General features: G+C 46.2%; 2 protein-coding genes across 5 annotated transcripts in view; both read left to right on the forward strand.

Moving 5' to 3' along the window:
- Positions 1-4,976, forward strand: part of LOC121543435 (ankyrin repeat and sterile alpha motif domain-containing protein 1B-like) — a 286,881-nt gene extending 281,905 nt beyond the window's left edge. For 3 of the 4 annotated variants that reach the window (XM_041853303.2, XM_045208911.1, XM_045208912.1), the window contains 2 exons: positions 2,209-2,300; positions 2,991-4,976. In XM_041853303.2, the coding sequence (XP_041709237.2) occupies positions 2,209-2,300; positions 2,991-3,015 (117 nt within the window). In that variant the 3' untranslated portion in view covers positions 3,016-4,976. Of the gene's footprint in view, positions 1-2,208 lie in introns of all 4 variants that reach the window. The other variant, XM_041853304.2, reaches the window with a different exon arrangement.
- Positions 4,977-11,423: 6,447 nt separating this feature from the next.
- LOC121542455 (CD81 antigen) lies at positions 11,424-13,240 on the forward strand. The gene has a single exon (XM_041851855.2). The coding sequence runs from the start codon at positions 11,494-11,496 to the stop codon at positions 12,211-12,213; it is 720 nt and encodes a 239-aa protein (XP_041707789.1). The 5' UTR covers positions 11,424-11,493; the 3' UTR covers positions 12,214-13,240.
- The last annotated feature ends 9,904 nt before the right edge of the window (positions 13,241-23,144 follow it).

The raw sequence follows: 23,144 nt of genomic DNA on the forward strand, positions 1-23,144 counted from the left end.
ACATTAACCATTAACCACCTGCCTTGAAAGTGTGTGTACGTGTGTGTGCTTTTGAGCATATGCCTGCATGTGTGTGTGTGTGTTGTGTTTGTGTTGTGTGTGTGTGTTGTGTGTGTAATGTAGTTAATGGCCTGTGTAGTGCTGTGGAGGGAGCTACAGTGAAGCATGCTGCAGGATTCACTTAATATTCCCACCAGCAGCTGGACACCGGCATTATCTTGCAGCACTTCTGTGTCTGTGTAAACCTGTGGATTACTCTTCCTCCTCCTTCTCTCCTCCTCTCCTCCTCCTCTCCTTCTCTCCCTCTCCTCCTCCTCTCCTCCTCTCCCTCTCCTCCTTCTCTCCTCCTCCTCTCCTCCTCCTCCTCTCCTCGTAAGTTTGGCATCTTCCTCTGTTTTCTCCTCCTCCTCCTTTCTCTACCTCATCCTTGTGTGTGTGTGTGTGTGCTTCTGGCTGTATGAAGTGTTCCTTTGGTGTGTCCCTGGTGTTACCATCGTTTCAGTGGTGTTACTATGGCGTTGCCGAACTGTTACCATACGGTTGCTGTGTTGTTGCCGTGCTGTTGCCAAGCAGGCCCCCTTTGACCTCTCTGTGACCTCTGTGTTCCGCCCCCTATAGGTCATCATGTACCCCTCTAGCCATTGGTCGCTGGGTCACATATACACCCCCCACCGGCCTCCTCTACACCCTCCTCTTCCTCCTCCTTCACCACTCCTCCTCCATCACAAAGTTCCCTTTCAGGTCTTCCTCCCTTCTCTTCTTTCTTATTCTTTGACTGTCTTTGGTCTTTTTGTTGGTTTTGTCTCCATAAACTTTGATCACTCAATAGAAGCCTTTTGATTTGTTTGTTTGGTTCGGTGGTTGGTCCTATCTCTGTCAACTCCACTCAGATCGTGTGTGTGTTTGTGTCTTTCAAATCAAAATAAAATAAAATCAAATGTTATGGGTCACATACACATATTTAGCAGATGTTATTGCGGGTGTAGCGAAATGCTTGTGTTCCAACAGTGCAGTAGTATCTAACAATTCACAACAATACACACATCTAAAAGTAAAATAATGAAATTAAGAAATATATAAATATTAGGACGAGCAATGTCGGAGTGGCATTGACTAAAATACAGTAGAATAGAATACAGTATATACATATGAGATGAGTAAAGCAGTGTTCCATTATTAAAGTGGCCAGTGATTCCTTGTCAATGTATACAGGGCAGCAGCCTCTAAGGTGCAGGGTTGAGTAGCCGGGTGGTAGCCGGCAAGTGATGGCTATTTAACAGTCTGATGGCCTTGAGATAGAAGCTGTTTTTCAGTCTCTCGGTCCCAGCTTTGATGCACCTGTACTGACCTCGCCTTCTGGATGATAGCGGGGTGAACAGGCCGTGGCTCAGGTGGTTGATGTCCATGATGATCTTTTTGGCCTTCCTGTGACATCGGGTGCTGTAGGTGTCCTGGAGGGCAGGCAGTGTGCCCACAGTGATGCATTGGGCAGACCGCACAACCCTCTGTAAAGCCCTGCTGTTGCGGACTGTGCATTTGCCGTACCAGGGGTGATACAGCCCGACAGGATGATCTCAATTGTGCATCTGTAAAAGTTTGTGAGGGTCTTAGGGGCCAAGCCAAATTTCTTCAGCCTCCTGAGGTTGAAGAGGCGCTGTTGCGCCTTCTTCACCACACTGTCTGTGTGGGTGGACCATTTCAGATTGTCATTGATTGTGATTAGTACGCCGAGGAACTTGAAGCTTTCCACCTTCTCCACTGTGGTCCCGTTGATGTGGATGGGTGCGTGCTCCCTCTGCTGTTTCCTGAAGTCCACAATCAGCTCCTTCGCTTTTGTTGACGTTGAGGGAGAGGTTATTTTCCTGGCACCACTCCGCCAGGGCCCTCACCTCCTCCCTGTAGGCTGTCTCGTCATTGTTGGTAATCAGGCCTACTACTGTTGTGTCGTCTGCAAACTTGATGATTTAGTTGGAGGCGTGCGTGGCCACGCGGTCATGGGTGAACAGGGAGTACAGGAGGGGGCTGAGCATGCACCCTTGTGGGGCCACTATGTTGAGGATCAGCGAAGTGGAGGTGTTGTTTAACTCCCTCTCTCTCTCCTGTTCCCTCAGCCCCAGACCCCTCTCTTTCACTCCCTCTCTCTGCCCTGACATTTATTATTATCCCACAGCGTTTAACCAACCCTCTCCTTCTCCCTCTCCCTCTCAGATGGAGCAGCCGTCGATGGAGCAGAAGGGTCATGCCAACGTGCCGTGGATATTGGAACCAGGGCAGGAGGCCAAGAGAGGAGCCAACACCAAGTATGAGACCACTATTTTCTAATAGCGTATACCACCCGCCTGTCCACTCCTGTGTGTGTGTGCCTTGCAGAGAGAGCTGGCCCTCTAGAGGCCCCCCAACGGAGCTGCACGGCACAAGCAACCCTCTTATGCGGCGACGTGTGTGACCTCACTGGCCGAAAACCTGCTCCGCCGTTAGCTGCCTCAACCTCTGCATGATGACGTTTGGCGCTGTGCTGTGTGTCTCTCTCTCTCACACACTCCTCTCTCTTGCACTCCCCAACCCCCCCTCCCCCGCTGCCCCGCTGCGCCCCCTTCCTTTTCCTGTTGAAGCCTTAGCCTGCCTGCAGGGGCGGAGCATGAACCTTTACCCTTGGGGTGATGGTGTACCTCTCTGTCTAGACCTGTAGGGGGCAACAGTCTGTTCTATTTTTCCATTTTTCACAGTCAGCCCTCCCATCTTATGTGTCAGGCAGTCAGTTGGTTGGTCGGTCAATCGCTCTTATTTTTTTCCTGACTGGGGGGATGGAACCATTTGGTTATCTCTCTTTATTTCTCCTCCTACTGCTGTTCCTCCACTCTTCGCTTTTCCTTTTTGTCAGCCCTCTCTCTCTTTTTTCACCCCTTCGACAAGCTGAATGAGAATATCTAGACCATTATGCTGCTAAGAACCCCACCCTTAACAGTCTTTTTGTCTTTGTTGTTTTTTAGAGCAAAGCCAATTCTCCAGCACTAGGTTTGCGTGCTGATGTTTTGGGGGATTTTGTTGTCCAGTACTGGTAACCCAGAGGAAAGTGGAGGGAATATTTTTTGATCAGTTCCATCCAGTTGGAGAGGATAATGGAGGATAATGGACTGCTATGAGAGATGATGTAGCAAATGTTACTTTACTTTTCAAAAAAAGTTGCTAGTTCAACAGACTCTGTTTTTATCATATATCAGTCTTTGATTTTTACAGCAGATTATTTTTTTGAAACATTGTGAGACATATTTTGAGAAATGTTTGAGTGGCAAAGCGTTGTTTGTTTATTTGAAGCTAATTGACCTTTGATACAGGAAGGAATAGCTTTTAAACCACACGCTGTACCTGTGTCCAGATTGAATATGTTTAAAATAGGTTATTATTTGATGCATCATTTTCTTTCTATACTTGTTTTGTTGGGAAATGCTGAAAAGGTTTAGCTTGTGGCTTGTGAGGCGCATGGCGTCCATTTTGGACTGACTGGTGACGAGGGAGGGGCGGGGCCGGTGGAGGTGGATAGGAGGTGGCGTTTGGGGACTCTCTGGATAAGTGATGTAATCTCATTCGCAGGGCAATGCCGGACGCCCATGTCTATTACTGTGGAATGCAAAGAATGTAGCCAGCCCTAAACACGGACCCTCTCACACACAATGCAAAAAGGACTACAAATATGGACCCTTCTGTCTCACAGTGTCAAAGGACTGCAAACATGGACACTCTCTAACGGACTTGGTGTTTAAGGTTGATTACAGAACGAGGACATCCATCGTCCCACAAACCACAAACATTGGACCCATGGACTAACGGTGCACACACACACACACACACACACACACAAACACACACACAGTTAAAGGACTGCTTAGTAACAGATGTCAGTCAGATATGTGAATGTAGACTTTCATTGAAGCAGCCACAACTACAACTCTAGCCCCTGTTCTGCATTCAACTGGACCTTGACCTTTGAACTCTTTACAACGGTCACCCAAGGTCTGGCGGTAACAGACAACAGTCCACAAACGCACCACTGGGGCATGTCTGTATTTGAATGGGGATGGGGTAAAGAACTTCTGGTTTGCTATTTTCCTCTTGTTTTAGTTTTGTTTAATGGTCAATAATACAATAATACGGATATAATTGGACTAGCCATGCCGGACAACCATGCAACAGGTGAGCCCTGTGCCAAGTGACATCACAAAGGATGGCTCCGCCTACCTGAACGAAACGCCATCCATCCCAATTAAAAAAATATTCATATTAATGCCAGACATTTTAAATGTTTCATATGAGAGTATTATATTACCTTATGATTATTATTGTGCAATTCTTGTCTACTGTTGTCTTAATGTTACATTATTTTTATATGATATGCTGAAATAAAAAAATGTGGGCTTGAGAATGATCGCCATCCTTTAAAAAAATACCATAATAGTTCTATACTGAGAGTGAATGTTTCAGATGGATCCTCTCGTTATTATTAATAATAATAGCTATTATTATTTGTATTATTATTGGTGTGTCCGGTCAACACACCAATCAGTTTCTCATGGGGCTAGACGCATAACTCCAAGCAGATGTAATATTTTATCACAGTATTTATGTATTCTTTGGATGAATACATAGTCCTCCTCTCTAAATGTACATAGATATTTTGCCAACTCATTGTTCATTCATGTAATGTAGTAAAACATTAAAAAATATTAAGGAATAAAAGATTTGCCGTACATCGCACTGGAAACAAGGTACCAAAATGAAAGGTCAGAGTTGAAAATAAAATATATAGTTATAGAGATTGTATTGGGGAGGGTTGGGACGGGGGGTGATGACATCACTGCTGACTAACTCATGTACATAGGCTTGGGCTTCCAGCACACAGATTTTGTACGTTTTGGTCATTATTTATATCCTTGTAAATCACATGGAATAAACACAACTTGTACAACCATTAATCAACATTGGTCTCCTGGTCTATACTTTCCTGGGTTGTAATGTACTGGTTGAGATGATGTCCTTTTTCATTTGTCCCATGTTTCATCTGACACCTTCCTTTTTCCAACTTGTACTGATTTTTGTCATAGGATGAATCAATTGTATTTCATTGATTCCTCGTGTCCTCTCTCTTCACCTCACCTCAAAAGGCATTGGAGGAGGAGGTCTGAGGTTCCTCCCCTTGTACCTTCTCCAATTCGTTTTTAGAAGGAGACAGGCAGAGAGGATGTGACGGATCAAGGAAATACAAATGCACCCATATAATTATGAATTAGAAAACTAGAATGGCATGAACCTTCTTATTATGGGTCAGCCACTAAAGGTCAGCCATTTTTGGTCAGGCAGCAGGTCAACCATAATTTGCCAGTGCTGTAATAAGTAATTATGTAAAATAATGAATTTGAAGAATTTATCTGCACTGTATTTTTTGTTAGCTAGCTAGCCAGCCAGTTTTAGAGGAATGATTCCATACATTTTTCAAATTAACTGCCAAATTGCCAACATTCCATTCAAACGATGCAGTCAATCCACAGCCATACACTGGCTGAAATCAGTTGATGATAGGACTTAGAAAAGTTGTAAAGGCAACAAGTACTGATATTGTATGGTCTGTGTACATATATTTTAGAGGCTATTTCTAGAGAAAATTGGTATAAAACCTGTATAAACTGTATTTATAATTACATGACAATATCATGGATAAGTAAAATCAGGATTATGGCTCTGCCATGCGTTCCATGGCTGCCATTTTCACCACATTCTGGAATTTTGAGGGTTTAAGACATAGCCCCTCTAGTAATTGAATAGGCTCTTTATGGATGCACCCATTTGATGCACTCTTCCTGATGGACAAGCTTTTAACCAATCATACACTTCCCTCCTGTCTCCAGTCCACCACAGAAGGCGGAACTTCCTCTCACTCTCTTCCATAAAATACAATTTGATGTTATTAGTTATGTGTTTATTTGTTGCAGATTAATTACCCATCCTTTACCATTCATCCTATTTCATCTTATAAAATATCAGCCCAATCACCTGTGTTTTAATGGACATACCACCATGAGATTCCAATCCAAGCAGCACCCCCCACAGTCCACCAGTTCCAATGTCAGTCAAAATCAGGGAATTTGCTTCATTCATTGAAATTAACAATAAGCTGCTTTGACATACTGTACTATTGAACTGAGAGCTGCCTGGGAAAAAACATGGCTGCAACAAACAAATTCCGTAAACGTGATCCCATCCCCATAGTTATAATTTATTATTTTTGTTACTTGTTGACACCCTGCGTCATAACACATTATGACATGGTCATACCATGTCATAATATGTCAACAGCTGACATAACTTGTCATAACCTGTTATAATATGGTTATAACACTGTCATGACACGTATTTAGATATTTTGTGACATATATTGCGTTATTTTATGGCTGGTTATGACACCTACATAAGAGTGTAAAAAACTCACAAAACCTACCACGGTAGTTATTTTATGGCTGGTTATGACACCTACATAAGAGTGTCAAAAGCCACAAAACCTACCACACAAGGCAATGTTTTACAAATGCATTGGAGTGCATGCAATAAAGCTTACTCTAGTCTAGGCCATGTGAACATGCAAGTAATCAAACACATACAATAAATATAAGAGGAGAGACGGTCCAGCTGATCTACAGCAACAGTGAGAGAAACAGTATCATACAGTGTGTTATCGCAATGTGTCAAATCTCATCCGAAGTGTGTCGTAATCACAATTTACACCCTCAAACCAATTAAACACCTGCATCAATCAAAGTGTCTTTGTGTGGCAGATTTTACACAGAGATTTGTCATAGGACTTTTCACAAGAAACCCAGACTCAGACTACCAACTCCCCCTGAAGCAGCAGGCCTGCGCTAGAGACCCATAAAACTAAGGCCATCAACATTTACAGCAAGCTGTTCAAAGGCAGAGTGAGAGTTCGTTCCACGCCATAAACCCCTGCAATGAATCGGCCACATGCTGCAGTCAATCGGTTTCAACAATCTGCACTCAACTGAGATAGCTATTGGGCCATTCTGGGTAAGGTACAGTGGGGAGAACAAGTATTTGATACACTGCCGATTTTGCAGGTTTTCCTACTTACAAAGCATGTAGAGGTCTGTAATTTTTATCATAGGTACACTTCAACTGTGAGAGACGGAATCTAAAACAAAAATCCAGAAAATCACATTGTATGATTTCTAAGTAATTAATTTGCATTTTATTGCATGACATAAGTATTTGATACATCAGAAAAGCAGAACTTAATATTTGGTACAGAAACCTTTGTTTGCAATTACAGAGATCATACGTTTCCTGTAGGTCTTGACCAGGTTTGCACACACTGCAGCAGGGATTTTGGCCCACTGCTCCATACAGACCTTCTCCAGATCCTTCAGGTTTCGGGGCTGTTGCTGGGCAATACGAACTTTCAGCTCCCTCCAAAGATTTTATTTGGGTTCAGGTCTGGAGACTGGCTAGGCCACTCCAGGACCTTGAGATGCTTCTTACGGAGCCACTCCTTAGTTGCCCTGGCTGTGTGTTTCGGGTCGTTGTCATGCTGGAAGACCCAGCCACGACCCATCTTCAATGCTCTTACTGAGGGAAGGAGGTTGTTGGCCAAGATCTCGCGATACATGGCCCCATCCATCCTCCCCTCAATACGGTGCAGTCGTCCTGTCCCCTTTGCAGAAAAGCATCCCCAAAGAATGATGTTTCCACTTCCATGCTTCACGGTTGGGATGGTGTTCTTGGGGTTGTACTCATCCTTCTTCTTCCTCCAAACACGGCGAGTGGAGTTTAGACCAAAAAGCTCTATTTTTGTCTCATCAGACCACATGACCTTCTCCCATTCCTCCTCTGGATCATCCAGATGGTCATTGGCAAACTTCAGACGGGCCTGGACATGCGCTGGCTTGAGCAGGGGGACGTTGCGTGCGCTGCAGGATTTTTATCCATGACGCCGTAGTGTGTTACTAATGGTTTTCTTTGAGACTGTGGTCCCAGCTCTCTTCAGGTCTTTGACCAGGTCCTGCCGTGTAGTTCTGGGCTGATCCCTCACCTTCCTCATGATCATTGATGCCCCACGAGGTGAGATCTTGCATGGAGCCCCAGACCGAGGATGATTGACCGTCATCTTGAACTTCTTCCATTTTCTAATAATTGCGCCAACAGTTGTTGCCTTCTCACCAAGCTGCTTGCCTATTGTCCTGTAGCCCATCCAGTCTTGTGCAGGTTAACAATTTTATCCCTGATGTCCTTACACAGCTCTCTGGTCTTGGCCATTGTGGAGAGGTTGGAGTCTGTTTGATTTAGTGTGTGGACAGGTGTCTTTTATACAGGTAACGAGTTCAAACAGGTGCAGTTAATACAGGTAATGAGTGGAGAACAGGAGGGCTTCTTAAAGAAAAACTAACAGGTCTGTGAGAGCCGGAATTCTTACTGGTTGGTAGGTGATCAAATACTTATGTCATGCAATAAAATGCAAATTAATTACTTAAAATTTATACAATGTGATTTTCTGGATTTTTGTTTTAGATTCCGTCTCTCACAGTTGAAGTGTACCTATGATAAAAATTACAGACCTCTACATGCTTTGTAAGTAGGAAAACTTGCAAAATCGGCAGTGTATCAAATACTTGTTCCATACAGCAAGAGACCAAGGGCAACAATTGGGGCTATAGCCTCTGGCTTCGTGAGCTTCTGTGGTTAGTGTTGATTCTGTGATTCTTTCTCCTGCAGTCAATTGGACATCAACAATCTGCAGTCAATTGAGATAGATCCTGGGTCATTCTAGATACAGTAATATGGTAGGAAGAAGTAAAGGATAGTGGCTATACACTCTTAAATATAGCGGTTCAACAAGGGTTCTTCTAAGATCCTCAAAGTTCTTCGAAGAACCTTAGGGTTCTTGGCACTGAAAATTGCCCCCAAAAGGTTCTTCAAAGAACCCCATAGGAGGTGGGGTTCATTGAGGAACCTCCTTAGTTGGTCGGGGTTCTTCCAGGAACCTAACTGCCCAAATGAAACATTTCGATTTGAAAGGACAGCAGGTGCAGGCACTTAACTGAAAAATGTCAAGATCTCCTCAATTTAAGGTAAGGTTTGTCCCTTATATGATCTAAATAGATATTGTTTTATGATGAATCCATCTATCTTTTAATTTTTGTGCAATCTTTCTAAAACAGAAAATTGACACAATTCAATGGATATCAATCAACAAAGAGGTAAGACTATGTAGGCTATAAGAATATGTTGAAGGCTAGCTGTATTGGGTGCAGATGACTGAACTCCTCACTTTTGTGTCTGTGTCTGCAGGTATACAGACGAGGAGGCATACAAAGGTATGTCTATTGGTATGTTATGCTGATCACATTTACCATCCTCCTCCCTTACCTCTTCAAAGAATAACCCATAGGCCTCTACATTATGGACAAGGTATGTCTATGAAAACCATTATCAAAACAGTTTTTTTCATTCACATTCACCACAAAAACCAAGGTATGAATACTGTCGTGTGCATGTTTTGTTAATCATCTGTATAATTACTATTTTGGGGATTCACAGACAGGAAACCTGTTCGATCACCATGCACTGCAAAATCATTCTGGCTATGGATACGGAGAATCTCAACACATTAACATCAACACGCTAGAGGATATACCCATTGGACTTGGGGCTCTGCTGGGAGTTTACCTCATATTTGGATTTTTTTATTCTGCTTCGCCACTAAAATCATAATAAACACTAAGAACTAAAATATTGTGTTATTGTAATGCATATTATTATTATTATTATTAATATTAATAGGGGAGGGGGGGGTAGTTCAAAAATGAACCCCAAAAGGTTCTTCAAAAGGTTATTCGAGGATCCATTAAAAGGGGTTCTTTGAATAACCCTTTTAAAGGGTTCTTTGAAGAACTTATAGGGGTTCCCCCACAGTTTCAATTTGAAGAACCCCTAAAGGATACTCCAGGAACCTTTTCTTTTTAGAGTGTAGAGCTTCATCAATTTCTGTGTTTATCGTTGATTCGGTCTCCTGAAACGCCTGTGAATAAACATTGTACACTGTGAGACTTGGACGCATGGTGGGCAGTAGCTGTCTTCTCTTACCTCAGATGGGGGAAGAGATTATGGGCAGGGTGGAGAGTGGCATAGTGTGTGAAATATTTATCTACATCTCTGGACGAAGCATAGGGAGGGGGGAGAGGGTTCTCTCTCACTGACTGCACTTTGCTGTCTGCGTTAGTTTTGTGTAAGAGATTACAATGTGTGTTCACAAAGACATTACTGAGAAAAAGGAGAGACAGTGAGGGGAGTGAGATGGGGATAGGTAGAGAGATGTAGGGAGAGAAGGAGAGAGGGAGAAAGAGAGAGAGAGATCTACTGTAGAACATCTGGAAGGGTGAAAGAGAAGGACAGAAAAAGACAAGAGACAGACATTCAGTATTTAGGCTATTGAAAGTGAGAGTCAGAGAGATGGAGACAGGGATACCTTCTCTCTGAGAGGTGGTGTGACAGGGCCAACATCCCAGATGGCATGTGTACCTGGCGGCCATCGACGACTAAACGAGGCAGCCGAGGATATGCGTTTATGTAATGATATCTCACATTCATTCATTCACATTCATTGATTAAGACCTGGAAACGAGGTTCGCCGAATTACGGACCTCTTCCAACTAATAAACCCTCTGAAAAACAACACCACACAACATCCTCTGTGTCCATTTCCAGCATATTCCCTGGAATTGTCACGCCCTGACTCAGGGGACGCTTAAATGTTGAGTCAGGGTGTGTATGTTCTATGTTGGGTATTTCTATGTTGGTGTTCTATTATGTGTATTTCTATGTTGGCCGGTGTGGTTCCCAATCAGAGGCAGCTGTAGCTCGTTGTCTCTGATTGGGGACCATACTTAGGCAGCCTATTGGCACTAGTGGGTTGTGGGATCTTGTTCCGTGTTAGGTATGTTGTTTGTGTACCTTGGACTTCACGTTTCGGTTCTTGTCGTTGTGTTTATAAGTCTAATAAACATGTATGCATATCACGCTGCGCCTTGGTCTGACCCGTTCATGAACGAACGTGACAGAAGATCCCACCAAATATTTCCAACATATTTACAAACCTGGCAACGTGCCACTAATTCACACAAAGGATACAGAGGTAGAGCTTTGTGTACTGGGGAGATAGAGAGAGAACAGGAGAGAATTAGATGTGACAACATTGACAGTCAGATCAGCCAAAGTGTTTTACGTAATAACAATTTGCTTAATTTGGTAAACTACTGACTGAACGCAGTCCAAAACATGTTTTTCACTGAGTCATCAACAGCACCTGCTCTTTGCAGCTACACACAGTAGTTTATTGTAATTAACAAACAATAGAATTTCATTCAACAACCGCCTGGCCTAGTGTCTCTTGCCGGTCACCTCACCACCGAAAGGGATCTGAAAACTTCAACCATGGGAGTCGAAGGCTGCACTAAATGTATCAAATACTTGCTTTTCTTCTTCAACTTCATCTTCTGGCTCGCAGGAGGTGTGGTCCTGGGCGTGGCACTATGGCTTCGACATGACGGCCACACCAGCAGCCTGCTAGAGTTGAAGTTTGACGGCCAACAAGCACCAACCACCTTCTTAAACAGTGTTCACATCCTGATCGCTGTTGGCGCGGTGATGATGGTTGTCGGGTTCCTCGGCTGCTATGGTGCCATTCAGGAGTCTCAGTGTCTTCTTGGAACATTCTTTGCCTGCTTGGTGATCCTGTTCGCTTGTGAGGTGGCAGCTGGAATCTTTGGATTCATGCACAAAGATTCGATTTCCAAAGAGCTGATTACCTTCTACGACAATGTGTATGACAACTCTCTAGCAAACACTTTAACAGACCAGGACAAGAAACAGGCTGCCGCTGCTGTGCTGAAGGTCTTCCATGAGACATTGGATTGCTGTGGTAGGGGCATCAGCAACCCGTTCACTACGTTATTCACCCAAGGTTTGACAGACATCTGCCCCAAGACAGTCTCCGCTTCCACTTCAGACTGTCATGTGAAAATCAAGGAGCTCTTTAATGAGAAGGTTTACCTGATTGGTATCGCTGCCCTGATAGTTGCTATTATTATGATCTTTGAGATGACCTTTAGCATGGTCCTGTGCTGTGGGATCCGCAACAGCCCGGTGTACTAAAGTCCAGGGGGAAGGAGCAAGGGCTAGTGACCTCTGGAGACACTAGCCAATGACTGAAGGAAAATATTTATCTTCCTTTATTTGGTTTTTATAGCCTGTCACTTCCTCAAATAGTTGCTTGCCAATTTTGTCAGTTGTACAAGATAAAAAATGCATCTTCTCACACAGTTTTTGATAATACAGTACCAACTATTCTTGTCAGTCACAGATAGCTGTTCAATATTTTGACTAATGTTAGTCTGTACAAAATGTTGAGGTTTACATTGGCATAGCATTTACACACACACACACACGCACACACACACACACACACACACACACACACACACACACACACACACACACACGAGTACAGATGCTGGAATTATTTTGTGTTAATTGTGAAGTATTTCTACTTTGCTGGAGTCCAAAACATTGTATTCTGTTGGTTTATCAATCTCTTTTCAAATGAATATGTATAAACTGTATATATTTGCAGTGCTTTATGACTGTCAAGCATGGATATTGTATTGAATCCCTTCTCCCCAGAATTTTCTGCACTAACTGCTTGTCTGCCTGAGTTTTCTCCAGAGAGAACAACCACTAAGAAACAGTGAATGGATACTATTGATTTTACTATCCCGTTTAAAACCAAGATAATAGAGGTGATAGTTTCCCCTGTGCTTTTATAACAACTAGCAATCTACGCCATAAAGAGACCCCATGCCTCCAAGCCTTATGAGTGGAATGTCCCATCCTTCCCAACAACACCTTGTTCCTGTAAAACTACATTGAATGTCCTGTCCTTAACCTATTGCTGTGTACTATGCATACCTACAGAAATCTCACCTCTTAGGGTCCTGGGCTGGCGCAGCGGTCAAACGCACTGCACTGCAGTGCTGAGGCGCCACTACAGCCTGGGGTTCGATCCCAGACTGTCACAACCGGCCGGGACTGGGAGCCCTATAAGACGACGCATAATTGGCCCAGTGCCGTCCGGGGTAGGGGAAGGTTTGGCTGGTGGGGCTTTCCTTGGCTCATCGTGCTCTAACAACTCCTTGTGAACGGTCCGGGCGCCTGCAAGCTGACTACAGTCATCAGTCGAACAGCGTTTCCTCCGACACATTGGTGCGGCTGACATCTGGGTTAAGAAGTAGGCAGCCAGGCGGGTCATGTTTCGGAGGACGCATGACTCAACCTTCGCCTCTCCCGAACCCGTTGCAGAGATGTGGTCCTCTGTAGCTCAGCTGGTAGAGCACGGTGCTTGTAATGCCAAGGTTGTGGGTTCGATCCCCGGGACCACCCATACACATTAAATTTATGCACGCATGACTGTAAGTCGCTTTGGATAAAAGCGTCTGCTAAATGGCATATTATTATTATTATTAGGAACACACACGCACGTGCACATGCACGCACATAGGGACACACGCACACAATTACTGCATTCATATTACCTCATAATTAGTGACATTAGAATAAACACACTCACAGGTTAGCTTGTCTTAGTTCTTATTGTTTTTGTTCTACCTTGTTATTTTTAGTACTACATTGATGTTGATTACTGCATTGTTGGGGTTAGCGCTGCAAGAAAGCCATTTCGCTGTACTTGTGCATGTGACATTAAAACTTAACTTGTCTGGAGCCTGGTGTTGTGTGGCCTGTTCAAACTGGAGCTGCTCTGACTGTGATGAGTGTGCCAAGTCCTCGCAGGATGGTGCTGCCTGGCATACATACACGCACAGACAGACAGGCACAGACACACACACCGTGCACAATCTGGCAGCCAGCCACTCTCTCAGTGGGTAGAGGGGATACACTCTGAGGTGGGCCAGAACAGAACAGGCCAGAAAACATAAATTCATCCTTCTCTCTCTGGCCTGATGTCATCCTTCTGCCCCCAGGAAATGACCCTGACCTGCCTGTCTGCCTCTAGGACTTCAGAATCCTGGCTAAGCCAAGAACACACCACTGACCGGCCTGTCTGCCTCCAGGGCTTCAGAGTCCTGGCGAAGACAAGAACACACTCTCTGGCTTTACATAATCAAACCAGCGCCTAGGATTGTACTCACCAAAGCAAGTCCTCCGGGGAAGGAGGCCAACCTAGAATTGGAAAGTGGCCCCATGGTTGATAATGGGATCCAGAAATCACAGCAAAGGTACATCCATAGAGATAAATTGATGTATTATACCTGCTTAAGGTAATGTGAGCTTGGGTGTAAGTTTCTGTAATAGTCAACATGGCGTTGCCTTGCCAAACAATTGTGTGGTTTGAATAACATATACAGAGACAGCTAGTCACTTAGTAACGCTCAACACACCAATTCAGGAAGTAGAGGAACATGTAACTATAGAGAACCAATACTGACACAACCCTCATAAGGGCTTCAGTAGACTAGACCTGCTACGACAGATCTCTAAGCCCAGTCAGATTAGTATTGCAAGAAGCTGTTCTGAACTCCTCAACAGTCACATTAGAGAGGTAAGACCACAGCAGGCGAAGCTGCTTATGTCACCTGTGACACTGTAAGTCACCAAAGATAGTTTGGACTTATAGTTCCATTTACATTCTACTGATCCACACTTGAAATTCATGGCATTCGTTCTTACAGGGACTTCAAAAGTGCATTTAATAAGAGGGAGAATCAACAGCATAAAGTTAAGTTAGTAGTAAACTTGTATCGTAAGCATGAACTCACAAGTAATTATACGCAGCAGTAGGCTACTATAGCAGTGCCAGAATAACAGTGCAAATGAAGAGTAGAGGGAGAGACAGTATTGCATTGGAGGTTGAAAGGATGCTGAGTGGCCAAAGGAAGTGGGTAGTGGATCTCTCAGCACACTTGGAAAAAAGTTGTGGATCAAATCCAGCTTTGAATTTATGAAAGTTAAATTAATATTTCATCCCCCCAAAAAATCACTTACAAAAATGAGACGTTAAAATGAAGTCCAAGAAAGACCCTGAAAATCACACTGCTCTAAGCATGACATGAAATGTTATAAACAAATCACATCACATCAGACATGTTACAAAACCAATAGGGAAACAGACGTATTTCAGCTGTGCTGCCAACCACTGACCCAGTGTCAGAGGATACTTCAACCCTCTAATGGTTAAGGTTCAGATTGGGAGTTATTTAATCTGATCCTAGATCTATGGTAAGGGGCAACTTCTACCCAGAGCAATCACACTGCTCTGAATATGTCACACTGAGTTTGAGCTGAGCAGCAGAACTTAGGCCCCTAAACTGTTCATTGCCCTCAGACTGCCCTCTGCTCCAGCCTCTCCAACCTAATGTGTGTACGTGTGTGTGTGTGTGTGTGTGTGTGTGTGTGTTGGATAAAAGCAGAAGACACATGGTAAGGCCATTCCTTCCTTCCTTCATCCCTTCCTCTCTCCCAAAAAGACAAACCAAGTCTCTCCTCTGAGATAACTTATGACAATTTACACTGCCTTTTCATAACATGTCTAACTCAATCTATTCAAATTGGAGATGATTGAGGGAGTTCCCCATTCCACTCTGTAATGTTTTAATGGATAGTGACTGGCACTTTGTACATTCAAATCAAATGTATTTATAAAGCCCTTTGTAAGTGCTTATACATAAACCCAGCCTAAAACCCCAAAGAGCAAGCAATTCCTATCTAGAGGGGCAAAAGCAGGATCTGCATTTAAAAAATCATTCTACTAGCTTTAGGGGACTTTATTTGCTAACATAATGTGATGTATGAGTCATATTAAATCTATGGGCTTGAGATGTGGCTGGAGAAAAGGAAATATATAAAAAGTGTTAAACTCTCTTAAAGAGATTTACAGAAGCAGACATTAACTCGCAGACCCAACCTTATAATCAGATCACCATAGCAACACAATGTGCCATATCTAGGCCGTAACACTCTTAAAAAAGCGGCCGACTGTCAATCTGCAAATACGGCTTTAAAGCTTGTGTTGAATTCTGTGGCTTCTACTTTACCAGTCACGATTAGACAAATCTTGTTCTTGGGTACAAAACAGATTAAGAGACAGGTTGTTCTAGGTTGAGTGAGTGTGTGTTTGTGTGTGTGTGCGTGTAGGTATTATCTGGAAGAAGCAGCCTCAACTTCCGTCAGTCGTCTCACAGCCAAAACTGTGCTGTAGCTGCGAGGATTAACATCCCACAATCCACCTGGACAGAGAGAGAGATTCATCCACCACTAGCCAGAGAAAAAAGTCTTATCCCTGTATTTTCTCACACATATCCTTACTTTTCTTCTCTGTTTGGAAAGCCATTAAATAGATGAAGACAAGGGTTTTCGTGGTGTCCTTTCACCCATTGAAAGCTGCAAGATAAGTGATCAATCAGCAATTAATTGAGACCTGGAGTGGCAGGTGTGTGGACTGGCCAATCAGTGGCATTGTGTCCACATGTTTAGGGGGTAGAGACTGGGATCTAGGGGTCACTTTCCTCCCCAGCCAGTTATAGCCCACTACACTACAACCAGATTGGTGGAGGGAACAGACATATCAGCTTGCCCCGCCCCCTCTCTAACCCTGATCTGTAGGTCCACTGTGTGTGTTATTGGCTCTGACATCGTGCTGGGTTAGCTATAGCCAGGTGAGGCACGGTTGACTGGAGCATCTGCTCTCTCTGGGCCCGTTCCATTTTGGTCTAGACTCCCTACCAACCTTCCCTTATCTCCTACCCCCTTCGAAGTGTACAGATCTGAATGGACTGTGTAGGATGTGAAAACAAGATCTACTTAACTATATTGAGCCTATAATATCTCTTTATTACATACACCTATCCGGTTACTTCAGATCGGCACAGAGTGAATGGTTACGTGGCTAGGGGAAGGGGGTAGGGAGCGGAATGGAACTTGACCCATGAGCTCGCGGTCTGGACCGGAGCCCGATCGCTCGCTCGACATGGGGGAGCAATAAAGGTGGAGTGCAGCAGCGTGGACAGCTGACAGGAACCAATGCTCGGCCAAGGTCAGGGGGAGGGAGAAAGGGGGTGCGCAGGGGCTCAGAGGTCTGACAGGAAGCAGTGGTCAGCAGGTGGGAGAGGGTTAATGTGGCGACTGTGCTCCGATGTGGCAGGAACCACTTTTCTGGCAGGGTCAGTGTAGGGGTGAGTATAAGTCAGGTAACACAGCCCACTGCCAGACAGTGAGAACTACAAACCCCGGGGCCATATACACATCTCTGTCACACACACACACTGACGCCATCGTTGTTATTCACCACACACACAGTACATAGATACACACTTACACTTCGTATGCAATCAATATTGCATAACCTAATTCACCGTCCCCCCAGCACCCTGAGTGAGTGAGTGAGTGAGTGAGTGAGTGAGTGAGTGAGTGAGTGAGTGAGAGAGAGAGAGAGAGAGAGAGAGAGAGAGAGAGAGAGAGAGAGAGAGAGAGAGAGAGAGAGAGAGAGAGAGAGAGAGAGAGAGAGAGAGAGAGTCTGTGCCCACAAATATCCCCCCGGCTGAAACATTTATGAGGGAAGAAGAACAAACTAATGAAAACAGAAAACAAAATTAAAGTATTGAGCAGACAGAAGACTGCAGACTGGGAAGCCCAGGGGGTTCACGTCTTCACTGAAATATTCCAGCCCTCCCAAAGGGTCCCCAGTTGGGGCCTTCCACTCTTACACTGGAACTAGGGAGGTCTAAAAATGTGCCTGATGCATTAGCCAAGACCTAGATCATTGTGAATGCTAACTAAGCTAACTAGGCCAGTAAACCAGAAAAATAAATGACCTGTGTTTGAGATGGCACGTATAGCTCTGGATCGCATTTATTACAGCACATCGTAGCAAAACATTTTGCGACAGAAAACAAAAATGAGCGTTTCTATTGAACAAGTTCAGGTAGTCCCTCCCTGTTTCAGTATATTTTCTTGCTTTTGGTGCCTAATGAATAAGACACGTGCCAAGTATCTTAGCCCTTAAAGACCCAGCATCAGTTTCCTTCTGTGAGTGAATGCAAAGCCACTCAGCTGGTTTTAATTAACTCGACCAGAGACAATGATTAATTAAAAGGAGTGCAAATACTTTTTAATGAGGATACTGACAGACTGGAAAACTTCACACTGGTCCCAGGACGAAGGGATTTTAATACAGACGCACAAGTAGGCCTAACACACACACACACCTCCACAAGGTGGTACAAACTCTCATGAGACCCTCTCTATTTTAACAATGTCTAAACAAACCAATTCAAAGTGGGCTTTGTTTGCTAAATCCAGACCAAATAAGAGTTCAGTGTTTATTAACTTCAACCATCAGCATCCATCAACCATCATAATCACTCTCAGATCCACAGCCTTTACCGGTTGGGCTTTGACACACAGAAGGATACAGAAAGACAGGAGACGGGCAGCATGGTGTGAGACAGGCAGTGTGGTGTGAGACAGGCAGCGTGGTGTGAGACAGGCAGCGTGGTGTGAGATAGGCAGCGTGGTGTGAGACAGGCAGCATGGTGTGAGACAGGCAGCATGGTGTGAGACAGGCAGCGTGGTATAACGAGACAGGCAGCGTGGTGTGAGACAGGCAGCGTGGTGTGAGACAGGCAGCGTGGTGTGAGACAGGCAGCGTGGTGTGAGACAGGCAGCGTGGTGTGAGACAGGCAGCGTGGTTTGAGACAGACAGCGTGGTGTGAGACAGGCAGCGTGGTGTGAGACAGGCAGCATGGTGTGAGACAGGCAGCGTGGTGTGAGACAGGCAGCGTGGTATAACGAGACAGGCAGCATGGTGTGAGACAGGCAGCGTGGTATAACGAGACAGGCAGCATGGTGTGAGACAGGCAGCGTGGTATAACGAGACAGGCAGCATGGTGTGAGACAGGCAGCGTGGTATAACGAGACAGGCAGCATGGTGTGAGACAGGCGGCGTGGTGTGAGACAGGCAGTGTGGTGTGAGACAGGCAGCATGGTGTGAGACAGGCAGCATGGTGTGAGACAGGCAGCGTGGTATAACGAGACAGGCAGCATGGTGTGAGACAGGTAGCGTGGTGTGAGACAGGCAGCGTGGTGTGAGACAGGCAGCGTGGTGTGAGACAGGCAGTGTGGTGTGAGACAGGCAGCGTGGTGTGAGACAGGCAGCGTTGTGTGAGACAGGCAGCGTGGTATAACGAGACAGGCAGCGTGGTGTGAGACAGGCAGCGTGGTGTGAGACAGGCAGCGTGGTGTGAGACAGGCAGCGTGGTGTGAGACAGGCAGCGTGGTGTGAGACAGGCAGCGTGGTGTGAGACAGGCAGCGTGGTGTGAGACAGGCAGCGTGGTGTGAGACAGGCAGCGTGGTGTGAGACAGGCAGCGTGGTGTGAGACAGGCAGCGTGGTGTGAGACAGGCAGCATGGTGTGAGATAGGCAGCATGGTGTGAGACAGGCAGCGTGGTATAACGAGACAGGCAGTGTGGTATAACGAGACAGGCAGCGTGGTGTGAGACAGGCAGCGTGGTGTGAGACAGGCAGCGTGGTGTGAAACAGGCAGCGTGGTGTGAGACAGGCAGCGTGGTGTGAGACAGGCAGCGTGGTGTGAGACAGGCAGCGTGGTGTGAGACAGGCATCGTCGTATAACGAGACAGCGAGGTATGTTGGGCTTGTCGGCTCCCATCAGCGGTTTGTCAGAAGGATGTGTCAGGAGCAGACGGAGCGTGACCAACGTTGTGTCAGCAGCTAGCTAACCCAGCACTCCCTCCTCGGAGGAGCTCCCACTGACAGCCATGCAGCCTCTACAGTCAGCAGCCTCCTCTCTGATACACACACACGGACAGACAGATACAAGCAGGCGTACACACACTATATGGCTAGTCTACACATCATCCTTGTGAGGTGGAAGTTGGGAGAGTTATATTTGGGAGTTGTGGTGAGGGAGGCCCCGCTCTCTCCTTTCCCAGATGTTTAGTTCATTTCATTCCGATCTCCTCTGCATTATTGTAGCCATCTGCTGCAGCCTGTCAACTATGCCTCTGCCTATCCCTGTTCTCTCCTCTCCGCACAGGCTACACAAACGCCTCACACCGCGTGGCTGCTGCCTCTCTAACCTGGTGGTCCCTGCACGCACCTCCCACGTGGAGTTCCAGGTCTCAGGCAGCCTCTGGAACTGCCGTTCTGCTGCCAACAAGGCAGAGTTCATCTCAGCCTATGCTACCCTCCAGTCCCTCGACTTCTTGGCGCTGACGGAAACATGGATTACCACTGAAAACACTGCTACTCCTGCTGCTCTCTCCTCGTCTGACCATGTGTTCTCGCATACCCCGAGAGCATCTGGTCAGCGGGGTGGTGGCACAGGAATCCTCATCTCTCCCATGTGGACATTTTCAATTTTTCCCCTGACCCATCTGTCTATCTCCTCAATTGAATTCCATGCTGTCACAGTCACTAGCCCATTTAAGCTTAATATCCTTGTCATCTATCGCCCTCCAGGTTCCCTTGGAGAGTTCATCAATGAGCTTGACAAGTTCCTTTCCTGAGGATGGCTCACCCCTCACAGTTCTGGGGGATTTCAACCTCCCTACGTCTACATCTGACTCATTTCTCTCTGCCTCCTTCTTTCCACTCCTCTCCTCTTTTGACCTCACCCTCTCACCGTCCCCCCCTACTCAAAAGGCAGGCAATACGCTTGACCTCATCTTTACTAGATGCTGTTGTTCTACTAATCTCACTGCAACTCCCTCCAAGTCTCCGACCACTACTTTGTATCCTTTTCTCTCTCCCTCTCCTCCAACACTACTCACTCTGCCCCTACACAGATGGTAATGCGCCGTCGCAACCTTCGCTCTCTCTCTCCCGCTACTCTCTCCTCTTCCATCCTATCATCTCTTCCCTCTGCTCAATCCTTCTCCCTCCAATCTCCTGATTCTGCCTCCTCAACCCTCCTCTCCTCCCTTTCTGCATCCTTTGACTCTCTATGTCCCCTATCCTCCCGGCCGGCTCGGTCCTCCCCTCCAGCTCCGTGGCTTGATGACTCATTGCGAGCTCACAGAACAGAGCTCCGGGCAGCTGAGCGGAAATTGAAGAAATCTAGACTCCCTGCGGACCTGCCATCTTTTCACTCCCTCCTCTGTTTCTGCTGCTAAGGCCACTTTCTACCACTCTAAATTCCAAGCATCTGCCTCTAACCCTAGGAAGCTCTTTGCCACATTCTCCTCCCTGCTGAATCCTCCCCACCCCTCCTCCCTCTCTGTGGATGACTTCGTCAACCATTTTGAAAAGAAGGTTGACGACATCCGATCCTCGTTTGTTAAGTCAAATGACACTGCTGGTCCTGCTCACACTGCCCTACCCTATGCTTTGACTTCTTTCTCCCCTCTCTCTCCAGATAAAATCTTGCGACTTGTGACGGCAGGCCGCCCAACAACCTGCCCGCTTGACCCTATCCCCTCCTCTCTTCTCCAGACCATCTCCGGTGACCTTCTCCCTTACCTCACCTCGCTGATCAACTCATCCTTGACCGCTGGCTATGTCCCTTCCGTCTTCAAGAGAGCGAGAGTTGCACCCCCTTCTCAAAAAAACAACACTCGATCCCTCTGATGTCAACAACTACAGACCAGTATCCCTTCTTTCTTTTCTCTCCAAAACTATTGAGCGTGCCGTCTTTAGCCAACTCTCTTGCTATCTCTCTCAGAATGACCTTCTTGATCCAAACCAGTCAGGTTTCAAGACTGGTCATTCAACTGAGACTGCTCTTCTCTGTGTCACGGAGGCTCTCCGCACTGCTAAAGCTAACTCTCTCTCCTCTGCTCTTGTCCTTCTAGACCTGTCTGCTGCCTTTGATACTGTGAACCATCAGATCCTCCTCTCCACCCTCTCCGAGCTGGGCATCTCCGGCGCGGCTCACTCTTGGATTGCGTCCTACCTGACCGGTCGCTCCTACCAAGTGGCGTGGCGAGAAGCTGTCCCCGCACCACGTGCTCTCACCACTGGTGTCCCCCAGGGCTCAGTTCTAGGCCCTCTCCTATTCTCGCTATACACCAAGTCACTTGGCTCGGTCATATCCTCACATGGCCTCTCCTATCATTGCTACACTGACGACACACAACTAATCTTCTCCTTTCTCCCTTCTGATAACCAGGTGGCGAATCGCATCTCTGCATATCTGGCAGACATATCAGTATGGATGACGGATCACCACCTCAAGCTGAACCTTGGCAAGACGGAGCTGCTCTTCCTCCCGGGGAAGGACTGCCTGTTCCATGATCTCCCCATCACGGTTGACAACTCCGTTGTGTCCTCCTCCCAGAGTGCGAAGAGCCTTGGCGTGACCCTGGACAACACCCTGTCATTCTCCGCTAACATCAAGGCGGTGACCCGATCCTGCAGGTTCATGCTCTACAACATTCGGAGAGTACGACCCTGCCTTACACAGGAAGCGGCACAGGTCCTAATCAAGGCACTTGTCATCTCCCGTCTGGATTACTGCAACTCGCTGTTGGCTGGGCTCCCTGCCTGTGCCATTAAACCCCTACAACTCATCCAGAATGCCGCAGCCCGTCTGGTGTTCAACCTTCCCAAGTTCTCTCACGTCACCCCGCTCCTCCGCACACTCCACTGGCTTCCAGTTGAAGCTCGCATCTGCTACAAGACCATGGTGCTTGCCTACGGAGCTGTGAGGGGAACGGCACCTCCGTACCTTCAGGCTCTGATCAGTCCCTACACCCAAACGAGGGCATTGCGTTCATCCACCTCTGGCCTGCTGGCTCCCCTACCTCTGCGGAAGCATAGTTCCCGCTCAGCCCAGTCAAAACTGTTCGCTGCTCTGGCACCCCAATGGTGGAACAAGCTCCCTCACGACGCCAGGACAGCGGAGTCACTCACCACCTTCCGGAGACATTTGAAACCCCACCTCTTTAAGGAATACCTGGGATAGGATAAAGTAATCCTTCTACCCTTCTATCGCATAGAGTTGATCAGGCAGTTGATTGCGGCCTGTGGATTGTAGTCCCACTCCTCTTTTAATAGC

The sequence above is a fragment of the Coregonus clupeaformis genome, chromosome 28 (assembly GCF_020615455.1).
Source record: "Coregonus clupeaformis isolate EN_2021a chromosome 28, ASM2061545v1, whole genome shotgun sequence".
NCBI lineage: Eukaryota > Metazoa > Chordata > Actinopteri > Salmoniformes > Salmonidae > Coregonus > Coregonus clupeaformis.

Coding starts and splice junctions, on each gene's coding strand:
- LOC121542455 (XM_041851855.2), top strand. CDS start 11,494: ATGGGAGTCGAAGGCTGCACTAAATGTATCAAATACTTGCTTTTCTTC.